The sequence below is a fragment of the Coturnix japonica genome, chromosome 2 (assembly GCF_054131305.1).
Source record: "Coturnix japonica strain WE chromosome 2, WE-NBRP24, whole genome shotgun sequence".
Lineage (NCBI taxonomy): Eukaryota > Metazoa > Chordata > Aves > Galliformes > Phasianidae > Coturnix > Coturnix japonica.
In genome coordinates, this window is record NC_140664.1 from 53,758,277 (window position 1) to 53,773,555 (window position 15,279).

General features: G+C 40.2%; 1 protein-coding gene across 1 annotated transcript; it reads left to right on the plus strand.

Moving 5' to 3' along the window:
- The first annotated feature begins 423 nt into the window (after positions 1–423).
- On the plus strand, positions 424–15,028 carry GALR1 (galanin receptor 1). Its single transcript, XM_015855222.3, has 3 exons — positions 424–1,643; positions 8,729–8,794; positions 13,658–15,028. The coding sequence occupies exons 1-3, from the start codon at positions 954–956 to the stop codon at positions 13,973–13,975; spliced, it is 1,074 nt and encodes a 357-aa protein (XP_015710708.1). The 5' UTR covers positions 424–953; the 3' UTR covers positions 13,976–15,028.
- The last annotated feature ends 251 nt before the right edge of the window (positions 15,029–15,279 follow it).

Below are 15,279 nucleotides of genomic sequence, written 5' to 3' on the forward strand. Positions count from 1 at the left end.
GGGTGGAGGGGATTTGCAACAATTCACAGTTTCATCCCTTGAGAAGAGAGACGGAGCAATGCTAACATCAGATGTAGCACACAGATCGAAAACATTTCAAGAACTCTCTAGCAATCCTGTTTTATTGGCAAGGTGCACGTGTGTGAGAGTATTTACGTGAACTCATACACACAGCCTGCGGGAGGCTCTGCATTCTGCCCAGCTCTGAGAAGAACCACTATTTAGACGCTCTAATTTTGGTCCCTGGAAGAGCTCCCTGCTGCTGCCCGGCTCTGAGCTCATCGCTGACTAACAGGGCACAGAGCAGAGCAACGGGGAGCTTTGGGAACACGTTCTTCGTGATTGGTACGTGAAAGGTGGTCTTTTATTTGCTTGTATGAAATAACAGCGCCTGCCACTTTTTGCCCTGCGAGCTACCGCCCATGACGGAACATATAATAGCAGCCTGTGAGGGAGGTGAAAACAGTGAGACCGGGCTTTGAATAGTCCGTCCGAATTCCTACTGCCTGCTACCTGTCCGAGCTCGATGCAGAACTCCCGCAGCCCCGCCTGCCGCCGCTCCACCCTGCCCAACAGCCGGCACAAGAGGCACGAAGAACTTTTCCGAGGCGGCTGCCCTGAGAAGCCGATTACCGTCTAAATCGGGAAATAAAGAAGTCCCTCTGCTCCCCGCTTTGCCCGACCTGCCGGCACAGCGGGAGCCAGGGCGAGCCTGGCGGAGGCGGAGGCGGAGGGAAGGGAGAGCGCAGCTTGCCCGGGGCTGCCGATCCTCCTCCGCACCCGGCGGCGCACGTTGGGCGGCGGCGGCGCCTTCCTCCTCCTCCTCCTTCTCCTCCTCCTACCCTCTAACCATCCACCCCTGCCCGGCGCTGGCGGGGGTGGCCGCCACCTGTCGCGGGGCTTTGCCTCCGCCTTCCACCCGCGGAAACTTTGCTTGGCGTCAACAGGAGAGGATGGAACCGGGGGAGCCCCTCAACCGGTCCCAGGAGGGGGCAGAGTCGCCCCGCGGGGAGTTCAACGCCTCCGGGCTGCTGGAGACTGAGGGGAAGCCCCTTTTCGGCATCGGCATCGAGAACTTCATCACCCTGATCGTCTTCGGCTTGATCTTTGCCCTGGGGGTGCTGGGAAACTCGCTGGTGATCACGGTGCTGGCTCGCAGCAAGCCGGGCAAGCGCCGCAGCACCACCAACATCTTTATCCTGAACCTGAGTATCGCCGACCTGGCCTACCTGCTCTTCTGCATCCCCTTCCAGTCCACGGTCTATGTGCTGCCCACCTGGGTGCTGGGTGCCTTCATCTGCAAGTTCATCCATTACTTCTTCACCGTCTCCATGCTGGTGAGCATCTTCACGCTCTCGGCCATGTCCGTGGACCGCTATGTGGCCATTGTGCACTCACGGCGCTCCTCCACCCTGCGCGTCCCCCGCAACGCGCTGCTGGGAGTCGGGCTCATCTGGGCTCTCTCCTTTGCCATGGCCTCACCAGTGGCTCATCACCAGCGCCTCTTCCACCGCAATGGCAGCGACCAGACCTTCTGCTGGGAACACTGGCCCAACCCGCGCCACAAGAAGGTCTACGTGGTCTGCACCTTTGTCTTCGGTTATCTGCTCCCTCTGCTGCTCATCTCTTTCTGCTATGCCAAGGTGGGGCAGGGCAGGTGGTGGGGAAGGGATTGTAAAAAGCAATGGTGATAGCGGTGGTGGGTATCCTTGAGCTGTGGAGACATGTCCGGTGCACAGATGGACATGGCATTGTTGGGAACCAGCAGCATTAGGAGGTGATGGGGCAAAAATGAGTTTGTGGGGATGGGTTTTATAGTGGAGGGATAGCTGGGGACGTGTGTGTGTGGTGCAGACAGGTCGAGGGCTGCATGGAGTAGCTGGGGGTGTTGTGTATTCTTCAGACACTTCCAGGTCCCCTCTCCTTACAAAGTGTCAGAAAACCCCAGTGCTCTGCTGCTTCCTCTGTGACAACAACTCTCCCATTTCCTTGCTGTGCTGCATGAAGAGTTTAACTCCAGTGAAGTGCAACCAAGCAACAAGTTGTTCAGGCTTCCTACAAAGCAGTGCAGCTCTTTTGAAATGAGGTGTGATGAAAACAAGACAGCAAAATCCCACCAATTTCGTCTGATCCCATTAAAATGTTATGAGCTAAAGGAATAAGGTGTCGCCTGGTCATTGTTAACCTCACCCTGCTCTGCAGAGGGAGATTTACCTCTGAATTAAGCAAGGTCAGGTGCTAGGAAGCAACAAGTGAGAACCTGAGTAGGAAATCATTTAGTGCATTTGCCTGAATGGGTGTACTTAAAGGCTTTCTGCTCTGGAAAATGGTCATGTTTTTCTGCAGATGTTAATTTCAGCCTTTGATGCAGTATCAAGAAGGACTCAAGCACAGGCTGTGACCCAGTGAGCTGCACAGAGATCCTCCTAGTGTGCACCAGCAACATCAGTCATGGGATTTCTCCTTAGGCAGTAATTTGGGTTCAAGAGGACAGAACCACCTTTGCAGATGGGGACTGCTTAGGTGTCACAAAATCCCATCTTTAATAAGCATGTTAAAAAGGCTTAGTTAATGCATTTAATCTGAACAGATAATTTTATGTTCAGTTGTATGTATTGTATATATATATAAAGTTAGTTTAACTGTGGAAATTCAGGTTGGAACAGCATCCAACTCTATTAAAACTCTGAGTTATGCAGAACTCAAAGGATGATGTTTTTAACCTATTGTTGGTAGTGAAACAAGTCCAGCCTGGCAAATGGCGAAAAAATAAAACAAAACATGTTTTCCTATGTAAAATGCATTCTGGTTTCCCTGGGTAAATACACTGGCACCTCTTCTACTGTGGTGAATGTAACAGCTTTAAGAGGAAAGAAACTTACCATAGCCTTGTATCGTCAGAGATTTAAGAACAATACAGAGAGAATTTAATCTATTATGAATTCTTTGTTATATTTTTAAAAGCCAAACTATCCTCAATTTCAGCTGAATTACCAGCCTTAAATATATAATTATATAACAGAAAAACTGAAAGCAAGTCTTAAAACTTATAACAAATCTGAACAGTATACAATAAGGGGTATTTTTAAAACTACAAGTGTAGTAAACAGAACATACTATGTTACAAAGCCCTCATATTACGGTAAATACCTCCATATAAATATGAGTATGTGTATTTAAAAAACAACAAGCTGTGTGAAATACATACCCAGAAAAAGTCTATAAAAACAAGGCCACTCCAAGTTACAGATAAAATCTCATGCTCACATTGTTGCCAGTCTTGAATCTCAGCCCTGCTTGGGCTGAGGATGGATTTGTTTTGAGCCTGTACGTACAGCCCTGCTTGCTGCAGACTCAAGCTGAAGAATGAATTCCAGGAGACATGTTGTATTCCCACTGGTGTCAATAAAGCTGAAAAATGCCATGGTTCATAAGAAGCTATTGGAAGGGTTTGTACCCTGCAGCACAAAGGCTCATCCCTGCCCTCGTTAAGAGCCATGAGCACATCTGTGACTGCAGTACTGTGACACATGGGTTACAGTGAGGGAGAAATCAAGGACGGCAGAAGTTGAAAATCAGAGCTGACATTTTCTCTTTGTCACAGCCATTGCGACTTTCCTGGGTCTCCAGCCTAGTGATCTCAATGGGCTCTTATTAGTGTCCCTAAAACGATGTAAAATACCACAGATATTTTGGCTTCTCAGTGCATGCAGGGTTAAAAGATAGCTGCTCTGTAACAGCCTCAGAAGTATTACGAAGATAAACACATTAGTTTCTTATGGACTTTGCTGGTTTTCATGAACTCTGGATCAGCTAAATAACACAATTTTCTGATGCAGTAAATTAAGATGAAGGAGACGCATTTCTCTATTTGAATATATTGCCTTTTCCAGGCTCCTTTAAGGCATTTCTGTTGTTTCTTTTTAAAGCAAATTGCAATTGAACTTTCTGTTCTGAAAGTCTCATTTTTTAGATGCTCTAACAGGGGACTGAGTTGTTTCCCTCTCTCAGTTGCTCTTAAATTGTGTTAGGAGAGATTCATTTTCATGGGGTTCTGTCCCCAGTGGACAGTAGTATTGTTACAAACCACAGATAGATAGTGATGAAATAATGGCATATGCCACAGGACTAGAATTGGAAATCTTAAATAATCTGCTCTTAAAACAGAGCTCATACTCTGTTGTGTGCTTTGAGCTCTCCATTTCCTCTCTCCCACAAATAACTTTGGGTCAGTTTTAACTAAATGTGGTATATGTGTAAAAATATGAGAAGAAGTCATGGTATTTCCTTAGTTTTGTGAAAACAGGAGCCAATGCAGAAGACAAAGAGTCTCAGTCTTCTGTGCTCTTTAAAGAGTCAGTCTGTACCCAGCTGCTGAACAGCGCACATGCCACATGGGGAACAGGTCTTGTGAAGTGCTTGCTCACAGCGGAGCTCATCTTCTTGAGAACCTGTGGTCAAGAAATCACAAATCCTCAGAAAGTCAGCATTCATTGGCCCTGGAGAGCCTTCAGAGCTGCTCTTTAAAGGAGTTCACAACTTCAGCCAGTGCAGTAGTCATTATATGGTCATTACTTGAGTTACAGCACTGCACATAGACAGTCTGTATTCTTACTTTTTAAAGTTTATCATGTTTTATTTGCCGTGGGTTTTTTTGTTGCTTTAAGAATGTGTTTCATAACATTGATACGTTTACTTACTAATACGTTCCTAAAGGGAAAAGTAATAAATGCACATTGAGCTTCCACCAGTCGGCACTTGTCAAGGCAGCATAGTGTGATGATGGGTTTTGGGTTCCCCTGCTGTTGAGAACTCAATAATGAGACTTAAACCCTTTCAAACCTCCAGGCTGGACACCTAAAATCATTAGAAACTTTTCCTTTTATAGATGTATAATGTTAAAAGCTATTTTTTAATTTATTTCTTGCCTGAAGAATGTTTCCATTATTATCTATCATTCTGAACATTCTGAATTCAAGAAAGTCGTGCATGATTTATAGGGTTGGTTAAAAATAAGCCATACAAAAAAAAAAAAAAAAAAAAAAAAAAGAAAAGAAAAAAAGAGGAGCCCTAACATTAAAGCACGTTTACATGGTTCTTAGCCACAGATATTGTATCTTAAATTTCACTAAACAGAGAGGGAAAACTTTATAGGAGAAGACTAAACTCCACTGAAAAGAAATTAAAAAGTTATGACACATTAGTGACACTATTAAATGAAAGAGGGTGAAATATCTGTTGTGATAATAAAAGTAGCAGCACTGCTTTAAAAAATGGATTGCAGGTAAAGGCACTTGAATTTAAATAAGGTTAATAATACAAAATATGGTTCAGAATGTAGTGGTCACATTATGGCTCTGTTAAACAAGCAGTTTACTCTTATTAGATAATGACCTTGGGCAGGCTTTCCTGCTGTATGGTTTTAAATGGATAAAGTAACAAATAATGAAGATGCAGTCTGTGGAACGGTTATATACAGACAGACAGGAAACATGCTTTGAAGCAGTGCAGATTGCAAACTTTTGTATTATTTGCTACGCCTGTATGAGTAGGCACAGATAGCTTAGGCTATTTTCCCCCTTCCTTTTACAAAATCCCTTTTCCAGATTCTTTTGGCCATAGTGTCTCAGTCTGTGCTACCAAGCCATTTGAAGGTACTATCTGAAACAGCTGCAAACACAATGTAATAGTCTGTAGGCAAAAGCAAGCCTCCCCTCCAAATGCTGTCAGTGATAGTTTTGACTGCACAGACTGGACTAGCCTGGAATTTTTGTATTTGTGTCATCCTTCATGTCTCTCTACACCCTCTTGTCACAGAAGCATAACTCCTGTCCCGAATAAACCCATCTCCAGAGCACAGCAAAGATATTCCTTCCCCAGAAGCCATATGTGAATTCTCATCATCAGCTACATGAAAGCCAGAGTTAACAGTTTCATGTGAAAAGCCAGTTTTTCCGCAGACCTGAACTTTTTTTAAAATGTAACCTTTAAAACATGTAACGGGTTATGACTTTTTTAGCAAGGCTAATATTTTACTACCCGAGTCAAATATGCACGGGTAAATGTATTAGTGGATATTGTGAAAGAGATTTTCTTTAAAGGAATAGCCTGAGATAAAATGAGAGGAGCAGGCAGAATTAATATTCATTCAGGTGAAGTGGCTGTTAGAGGAACAATTAATTATTTCTTGGCCCAGAGAAGAGATAATTCAAACAGGGTGGTGAGGAGAGGTGTCTTTAATTTGCTTTGTTGTGGTTGTGCATAAACATGGTTCTTAATAACCCTCTGCATCTCTCTGTGTAGGTCTCTGTGTCTTGTTCCACAGCTGTTGATCGGTAATTCAATTCTGCCTGTTTCTTGCTGCTGGTTTGCATACCATCTGGTACAATGCCATGCAGAGCCAGCATGTTTTCACTGCAGAGGCTGCACATCCTTCTTCCATAGCACATGTACACAATCTGAGAGAGAGAGAGTTGAGAAAGATTAATGGGAAAGTTATTGGCTAAATCTTCAACTCACACAGAATTTTTAGTAACAGATTTGTCTATTCCACCTCTATTTGGACCGGAGAAAGTTTCAAATGAAAAAAAGCTTTGTTAAAAGTTTTAGAATGAGAGAACTGAAGTTTATAATTTCAAGAGAAGATTTTGCAGTTCTGAATTTTTGGAAGAGTGCATCTAACTTTAATATTGAAAATCACAATATATATTAGTATAGTACAGGTTCAGGGTGGCAGGAAACAGGATCTGCAAAGGTCCTGTGGAAAAAGCCCATCTATTGAAGTTACATGAATCACAGAACCATAGAATATCCCAAATTGGAAGGGACTCATAAAGACCATCGATTCCTATTTCTGGCTGCTAACAGCACTACCCAAAAACAGACCTTATGTCTGAAAGTGTTGTCCAAATGCTTCTGGAGCTCCAGCAGCTTGGGGCAGCGACACTGCCCAGGGAAGTCTGTTCCAGTGAAGGCAAAGGATAAATGAAAAAGAAGCAATGGGAAGTGAATGGTATTTTTCCCATGCTCTTATATTTTCACACCCATGGACTAAGCAATTCAGCACTGCTGCACGTGGTGAATAAAGGATGTGTGAACCAGATGAGCATCTCCTCGGTCCTGTGATGCATTTCAGGGGTTCTTCTGTCCTTTCCATCTGGTCTGTTTCATCCTGGAGTGGGAATAATGGTTGACATCCAGCCAAAGCTGGACCTTCTCAGAGAAAACACATTTGCCTTTCCTGGGTTCAGACTGGCCAGGTGGCAGCCAGGCTGGTATTTCAGAAAAAGGAGTTTTTGTGTTGAGTCATACACAGACACATTCATACACAGATAAGCAGATCTGCATTTCCAGTGTTATGTTGAAATTCATTATTTTTTTTGTTGTTATTATTATTATTATTGGTTCACTGGTAATAAGAGCAGACACTTAAAAAATGGAATTCACTGTGAGCTATATTTATTCATAGATATTGTCCTGTTTCTGTTTCTCCTAACTCATAATGTATGTTTCTAAGTCTTAAGTACCACAGTGGGATTTAATTTCTGTCATCCTGTTTGGTATCCTGTCCTTGCAGCAGTTAGTTGTACATTCTGAAGGAATCAGAGAAAACATCCTCATGTGGAATAAGAGAATTTCTACACTTTTCACACCTCAAGAAATCTTATTATAAGAACTATCAGCATGTTATTCCTTAAAAATAAGATCCTTTAATACATATTTACTTTAATTCTGGGTGATCTTACCTATTTAATTGTTGTCACTTCATCTTGGAGGTATGTCAAGCACAACCCTGACATCACAGTCATCTAACTGAAGACTCTATGTTCTGACTTTTTGTATAAATTGATAAACAAGTTCTTACCACATTACAATTAAACCCTTGAGTATACATAAGTATTTCCAGTTTTTATTTGGTATGATTTAGCACATGTTCAACACATTCAGCTGAAGAGCATATACCCTGTTTCCCTGCATACCAACAAATCACACTATATGAATATATTAAATTCAGTTAATAATGACTGCAGATAGAGGAGGGTATGCTCCTCTATGCATCCACTGTCCAAACTCTTATGTGAAAAGCTACTCTCGGCTGATGAATCATTTTGAAGTATATTAAAAAATTACTTATGAAAGGTACATGGCAAGTATCATCAAATTGTTCATAAAGGTCACGCCTCACAGGAGATACATCTTAGTATAAATTCTTTGTAAAAGCCTAGGCATCTTTCGAAGATCAAATAGTGCCAACATCCTGATTATATTAACTAAACATCCATCTGAAGAAAGCAAATTATGCAGGTGACTCAGAAAAGCTCTGACTCAAAACATACACTTCTTATGTTACATGCAGCAAAGGTCATTCTAAATTAATGAGCACTGAGATTTTTATGAAAGAATAATTGCTAATTCTAGTTGTAGGGTAGGTTTCAATTTATTGGCTCATTTGATTGTAATGTGTATTTGTTATGTAATGCAACTGTATTCTGATAGAATTCAATTGTGATATGTTTCCTATTTGCTGATTAGCTACAGATGTAGATAAGTAATTCCTATATATTTTAAAATATGGACTTCTGAAATGTTTAATTTGGATCATTAATGTTTCTAAGCAACCCATGCAGTCCTGAAGAACGTACTCTAAAAAAAAAAAAAAAGAAAAAAAAAAAAAAGGTTATGAATTTTAGAAAACGGTGAAATACAAATTGCAAATTAATCTTTTCAGGTTCTTAATCATCTGCATAAAAAGTTGAGAAACATGTCGAAGAAGTCAGAAGCATCCAAGAAAAAGGTAGATGCTTTTAATACCAATTCCTATTTGTTTACATTGTAGTTTTATGGTTAAGATGATTTGCTGTGCTATTGCTTGTTGCCAAAGATGTAATGGAGAGAAAGATTTGAAATGGAGAATTTGATGACATATTCAGCGCCACAGCAGAATAAGAGACTTTTCTGATCAGGATTTTCCATTAGAGTGGTCAAGCCATTACTTGAAATCCCCATATTTTGAACACTGGAGCATGTGAAATTCAGTTGTGAAGAGATTACCTCTCTAAAGTAAATGTTTCTTTTGCCTCACTAGAATTTTTTCCCTAAATCTCTCTCTTTTTTTTTCTTTACTCATTTTTGTTGTTGTTTTCCTAACTAGCTGAATATTTTTAGCAGGTAATGAAGGATTTCTAGCTTATATGATAAGACTTCCAAATGAGATTCATTGCAATTCCTGATAGGAGTCTAAAAAGAGACTTTCATGATTTTATGATTTTCCATAAAACCTTTTTTCTTTTATGTTCAAGGTTTCACTTATATACTGCCTACAAGTGGAACTGTGAAAGGTCTTTGAAGCACAACATTAGCTTTGCAATTCAGAGCAATATTTGAAAGATGTGTTTGTGTAGATATTTTGTCAGATAATATAATATAGTTCTGATTTTTGAGCAGATTTGACCACAGTAATAATCTGACTAACTTCTCAGTTTATGAATGTGGAGTCAGAAACAGCCCTTAGGCTATAGCTCTTCGTTTGATCTGATCGCTATTACCATATGGGCATGCAGACTGTCTGCAATGTAAATGAGATATACATGGGCTCAACGGGGAATAAATAATACATTATTTATGCATTCTCTATTTAAATATATATATATATCTTAGTCAACAGATTTCTATTTCTAAATTAAAAGCATTATGTCTCTGATGCAGTAAAATACTTAACATAAATAATTTGCATTTAATCTAATCAAGGCCAAAGTTGTAGTTTTGAAAGGAATTCTCTTTGTTGGCATCCCTGCTCTTATGTATGTTATTTTTGAACTGGGAATATCTGCATCTTCTCTAGGTCCAAGCTCTTTATGCAAATAAAAGTCATATCTATCCATGAATTTGCTTTCATAGTTTCATGGAAAAGTATTGTATGTCCAGGACTATTCAGGTATCTCAGGGTTCAGTACTGGAAAGGCAAACAGGATGACGTGGAAAACTTTTTTGACTTAGAACTTTCTGATCCGAAGGCCTTATTTAGCTCACGATTTCAAAACAATTCTGTTTTCATTAGTATCTTTTATCTTTCTGGTTCCTGTTTCTTCTTTTCCTTGCTGTTTATGTTAAGAATAAAGCATTTAAAGCCCAGTTCTACAGCTTTATTCAGAGCTTTATAAAATTTTGGTATCACAGAATTGTATGGGTAGGAAGGGACCTCTGGAAATCATCTAGTCCAATTCCCCACTACAGCAGGCTACCTGGAATATGTTACATAGAAAAGTATCTAGATAGGTTTTGAATACCTCCATAGGCAGACACTCCACAGCTTCTCTGGACGGCCTGTTCCATGCTCTGTCACTCTCCAAGTTAATAAGTTTTTCCTCATGTTCATATGGAACTTCCAGAGTTCCAGCTTGTGCATATTGCCCCTCATCCTGTTGCTGAGCATCACTGAAAAGAACCTGGCCCCATCCACTTGCTTCCATCCATTAGATTTTTATAAGCATTTAATAAGCCTCCTTAGTCTTTTCTCCTCCAGGCTGAACAGTGTCAGCTCTCTCAGTCCTTCCTCAATGAGGAAATGCTCCAGGCCCCTAATAGTCTTCGCAGCCCTCTGACAGGCTCTATCTAGAAGTTCCCAACTTTTCTTGAACTGGGGAGCTGAGAACTTGACACAGTGGTCCAGATGTGGCCTCACCAGGGCAGGGTAGAAGTGGAGGATCACCTCCCTCAACTGTCTGGCTACACTCTTTTTAATACAACCCAGGATACCATTGGCCTTCTTGGCCATGTGGGCACACTGCTGGCTCATGGCCAACCTGTTGCCCACCAGGACACTCAAGTTCTTCTCTACAGAGTTTCTTTCCAGCAGGTCAGCTTCTAACCCATACTGATACAGGAGGTTATTCCTCCCCATGTTTAGGACTGTACAATTGCCCTTGTTGAACCTTATCTGGTCTCATGCTGTCCAGCACAGCTTTCTGGTGTGTCACCTCCCAGCTTTGTATCACCAGCAGACTTGGTCAGGTTGCACTCTGTCTCTTCATCCAGGTCACTGATAAAGATATTGAACAAGATAAGACCCAGTACCAACCCCTGGAAAACACCACTATCTACGGGCCTCCAAGTAGATTCTGTGCTGCTGATCACAACCCTCTAATCTCTGCCTGTCAGCCAGTTCTGAGTTCACCTCACCAACCACTTGACTGTCCTACACTTTCTGAGTTTACCTATGAGGATGTTACAAGATGCAACATCAAATTCCTTGCTGAAGTATACAACATCCACTGCTCTCCCCACATCTATCCAGTCAGTCATGAGATCTCACAGGCTACCAGATCAGTCAGGCATGATTCTCCCTTGGTGAATCCATGCTGACTACTCTTCATAACCTTTTTCTCTTCCACTTTGTTGGAGAAGGCATCCAGAAGACTTTCCATCATCTTCCTGGGGAAGGAGGGGAGGCTGACTGGCCTATAGGTTTCTGGGTCCTCCTTCTAGCCTATTTTGAAGACTTGCAGTGACGCTGGCTTTTCTTCCAGTCCTCAAAAACTTCTCTCATTCTCCACGATCTTCCAAAGATCATAGAGAGCATCATGGCAATCACTTCTGCCAGGTCCTTCAGTACTTTTGAGTGTATCCCTTCAGGGCCCATGGATATCATTGTGTCAAGCTTGCTTAGACCAATGAAAAAGATTCTTAGTAGCAGAATCTTAATTTGTCATGTGTGAATTTAAAAAGTAATTTTAAAATATAAATGTACCTAAATGCTATTTTTTATGCTTTTTGGCCAGGAAACATCAGTATGCATTTCAAGTTTTTTTCTTTATTTGATGAGAAACCCTAAGCATGATACCATTATGTAAAAAGGAGCTTCCCTTTAGTGTTGCCTTGGTTGCAAATTATAACAGTGATAGTGGAAAGGTAAGCTCTGAAGTGAGGTTTGGGAGGAATAATGGGATAAAACAGATGCTGTGAGGATTCATTATGGAAAATTACTTACTCCACAGATATGAAATATCTTAGTGTAATAGTTACGAGAGACACATGGTCAACCTCAGCTTTCAGTTGCATTTATACAGTCTATTGAAAGTCAGTGATTTTCCTGGTGTCAATTTAAAAAATAAAATATAAAATAATGATAATAATAAAAAAAAAGGACAAACTGAAGTAACACACCTTTCAAGAATTAACTGTGTGTGCAATAAACAGACAGCGTGTTTGCAGCTGGAATATTAATGCATTGAAGGGATCTGAGAATCAGCTGTTCTTTATTTATGCCTCCTTGTTAGCACAAGGAAGACAGCTTTCCTGATGAGAGCTGAAAGAGGAAATATTTGTGTGGCTGCTTTAGCATCAACTGAATTAAGCTTAATAGGGTTAAATAGGAAAAGAAAAAAAAAAAAAAAAAAAAAAAAGGCCTGTGAATAAATTTGAACCCTTGAGACTGAACAAATTATATTTACTAGAGATTTTGCTAACCAGAAACAATATTTGTCATAAGTTATTTCGGGCTGTTGCTGCAGAAATTAGACTTATCCCATTCAAGTTCCTACAAATTAAGTCATACGATAATTAACCAAGTCGTTAATCATTACTGAGCATTAATCAGTTCAAGTAAGTATAGACCAGGATAAAACAGTAATATCAGTAAAAAGTCTGTGTTGCAGCATATATCACTTTGTGAGTTAGTTCTGCCTGTGAATAAGAGCTGAAGTTATCTGAAGAATTATGTTGTAAAGTGTTACTAGAGTAGTTATAATGGCCCATAACATAACATGCTTTGGAATTGCTACTAGGCTCTCCAGGAAAATGGCACTTGCTAGAGAAATGCATTTTGTGCAGCACCTGCAAAGCAGTAATTGCAGTTTTGGAAGAAAATGGAACCTAAAGAAAACATTGTCAAACAAACTCCACTGTGCCTGGAAAAACATGTGCAGTAACTGAAAGGTCTGTGGTGACTGATACTGCAGCTGTCAGAGGGGATCTAAAAAACTTAACATCTCTTTCTTGTGAAAATACTGAAAGTGGAGTCAAGAGGTAGAATGAAGGTTATTTTGCTCCTTATGTTAAATGTATAGTTACCAGAAATCTTGTTCTTTTTGTTTGTTTTCCTAGTTCTATCCCAGAATATTGTTGGATTATTCCAGTGGAGGTTTTATGCTTAAAGAGGAAGCTTTAAAAAAGACTGCAACCTCTGCTCCTGCTTTAGACTCTTGAGCAAAGGGTTAATTTGACTGCTCTTATCTCTTTCACTACCTGCCACCATGTACAGTAGATCTCCCTTGAAATCTGCTCAGAAATTCTTGTGTACTCTATTAAAGTATGATTCATTAGATCTGGATGAGGTTTCCCAGAGGCCTGTGTTATCAATTTATTGCATCAGTCCTGAGTCCATCTCAGAAGAGGCTAGTACTTTGTCTAGGGAGTGAGGAACATCATCCTTTGCCTTTGAGAAAGGAGATGTGTTTCTCTTTTGCTATGGAAGCTAATGTTCTTCTTGCAGTACTACAGAATAAAGTCCATGTAGGTAATGAAGTTAAATGATTAATAAACATTCAAAAGTGTGTTCTATCTGTCTACTTTTATTATTATTATTATTATCAATTAATTATTTAAATAAGCTTGTTTTTAATACTCATAAGACATCTGTGTTTTCCTTTCCCTGTCTCAGACAGCACAGACTGTGTTGGTGGTGGTAGTGGTTTTCGGCATCTCCTGGCTGCCCCATCATGTGATTCATCTCTGGGCTGAATTTGGAGTTTTCCCACTGACTCAAGCTTCATTTCTCTTCAGGATAGCTGCACACTGCCTGGCTTACAGCAATTCTTCTGTAAACCCAATTATTTATGCATTTCTCTCTGAAAATTTTAGAAAGGCCTACAAACAAGTTTTCAAGTGCCAGATAGGTAACGAATCACCTCTGAATGATGCTAAAGAAAATAAGAGTCGGATAGATACACCACCATCTACAAACTGTACGCACGTGTGAACTTTAGAAAGTCCTGTTTGCTGGCTCTTCAGTTGTGTGAATGAACGACACTTCTGGAAAACAAAGCACAATGAGCTTTATCGCAGCTTTTTCTTGATAAAGCTAATAGGTATTTAAGATAATGAAGTTGCATTTGTGGCAAATGTTCATGAAACTGGTATGAAGGAAAAGTGGGCTGCTCCCTTATATTGTTGCTTTGCCAAATGAAGCTCCTGACCTTTGAAAGATAATTCAGAAGAAACAAAACATTGGAGATGACTTGTGTGTGTTCCTATTCATTAAGCATAATGTGCATAAGCATTCAAATGTAACATACAAGAGGTATTTGTCGGTATGGGTAAATCACTGAATTTTCTCACATCTTACTCTATAGAAGCAAAAAGATGGCTAATTTTTCTGACTTACAGATAATAAGTACTGTGGGACAACAATTTCAGAGAGGAAAAGTTTCATTCTCTGTTCAGGTTGTTTTGCCAATGTCTTTTCCCTTTTTAAAGTAAAGATGGGATCTGACTTTGAGTTGAAATAACCAATGTACAATTTGAGGAGATTGTTTTAGAGAGGCAACACCGATTTTATCTGTTCAGCTATCTTTTAATGTAACATAGTGAACGATGATGTACTTTTTACCTCTTTGTATGCCTGCCTTACTGCATACACAGAACTTTTGTGTACACTATATAAGGTTTTGTTTATGGCCTGTGTGAAGTTCTATCAAAATGGAAATTTGTCTGAGGAAAGCTTTCCTTCAGCTGTTGCATGTGTCTTATGTGTGTGTGTGCGTGTTTTGTTAACTTTATTGAGTCCGAGATGGAAGTACAGTTTTAAATGTGCAATATGAATATATATTTTAAAATATTATGTTCCATGAAGTAAATCCAAGCAATGTGTGTTTAAAAACAGCAATCCTTTAGAAGTTCTAACAGAGGTTTGATACAATGTAACTCTAAAATGGAAAATTTTGGAAGGATACATTTAAATTGGTACAAAGTATGTAATATAAATTATAAATAAAAAGTGTGAGGGCCTCAGTATTTTGAGGATGCATTGTTAGCTGTAGCGTGATATACTTTTACCATTTATGTTCATGACCCCTGCAATCATAGAGCAAATTAAGTTGAAGAAACCTCTTAGGATCTTCTCAAGGCAGGGCTGCCCTCACATCCATATCACTTCTTGTCTAGGTATGTTTTGAAGATTTACAAGGACAGAAATTCAGCAGCTCATCAGTCATAGCTGGGATTTCTCTTAATGTAGCTTGCAACCATTTCCCTCTGTCCTCTCACCATGCCCTCGAGAAAACT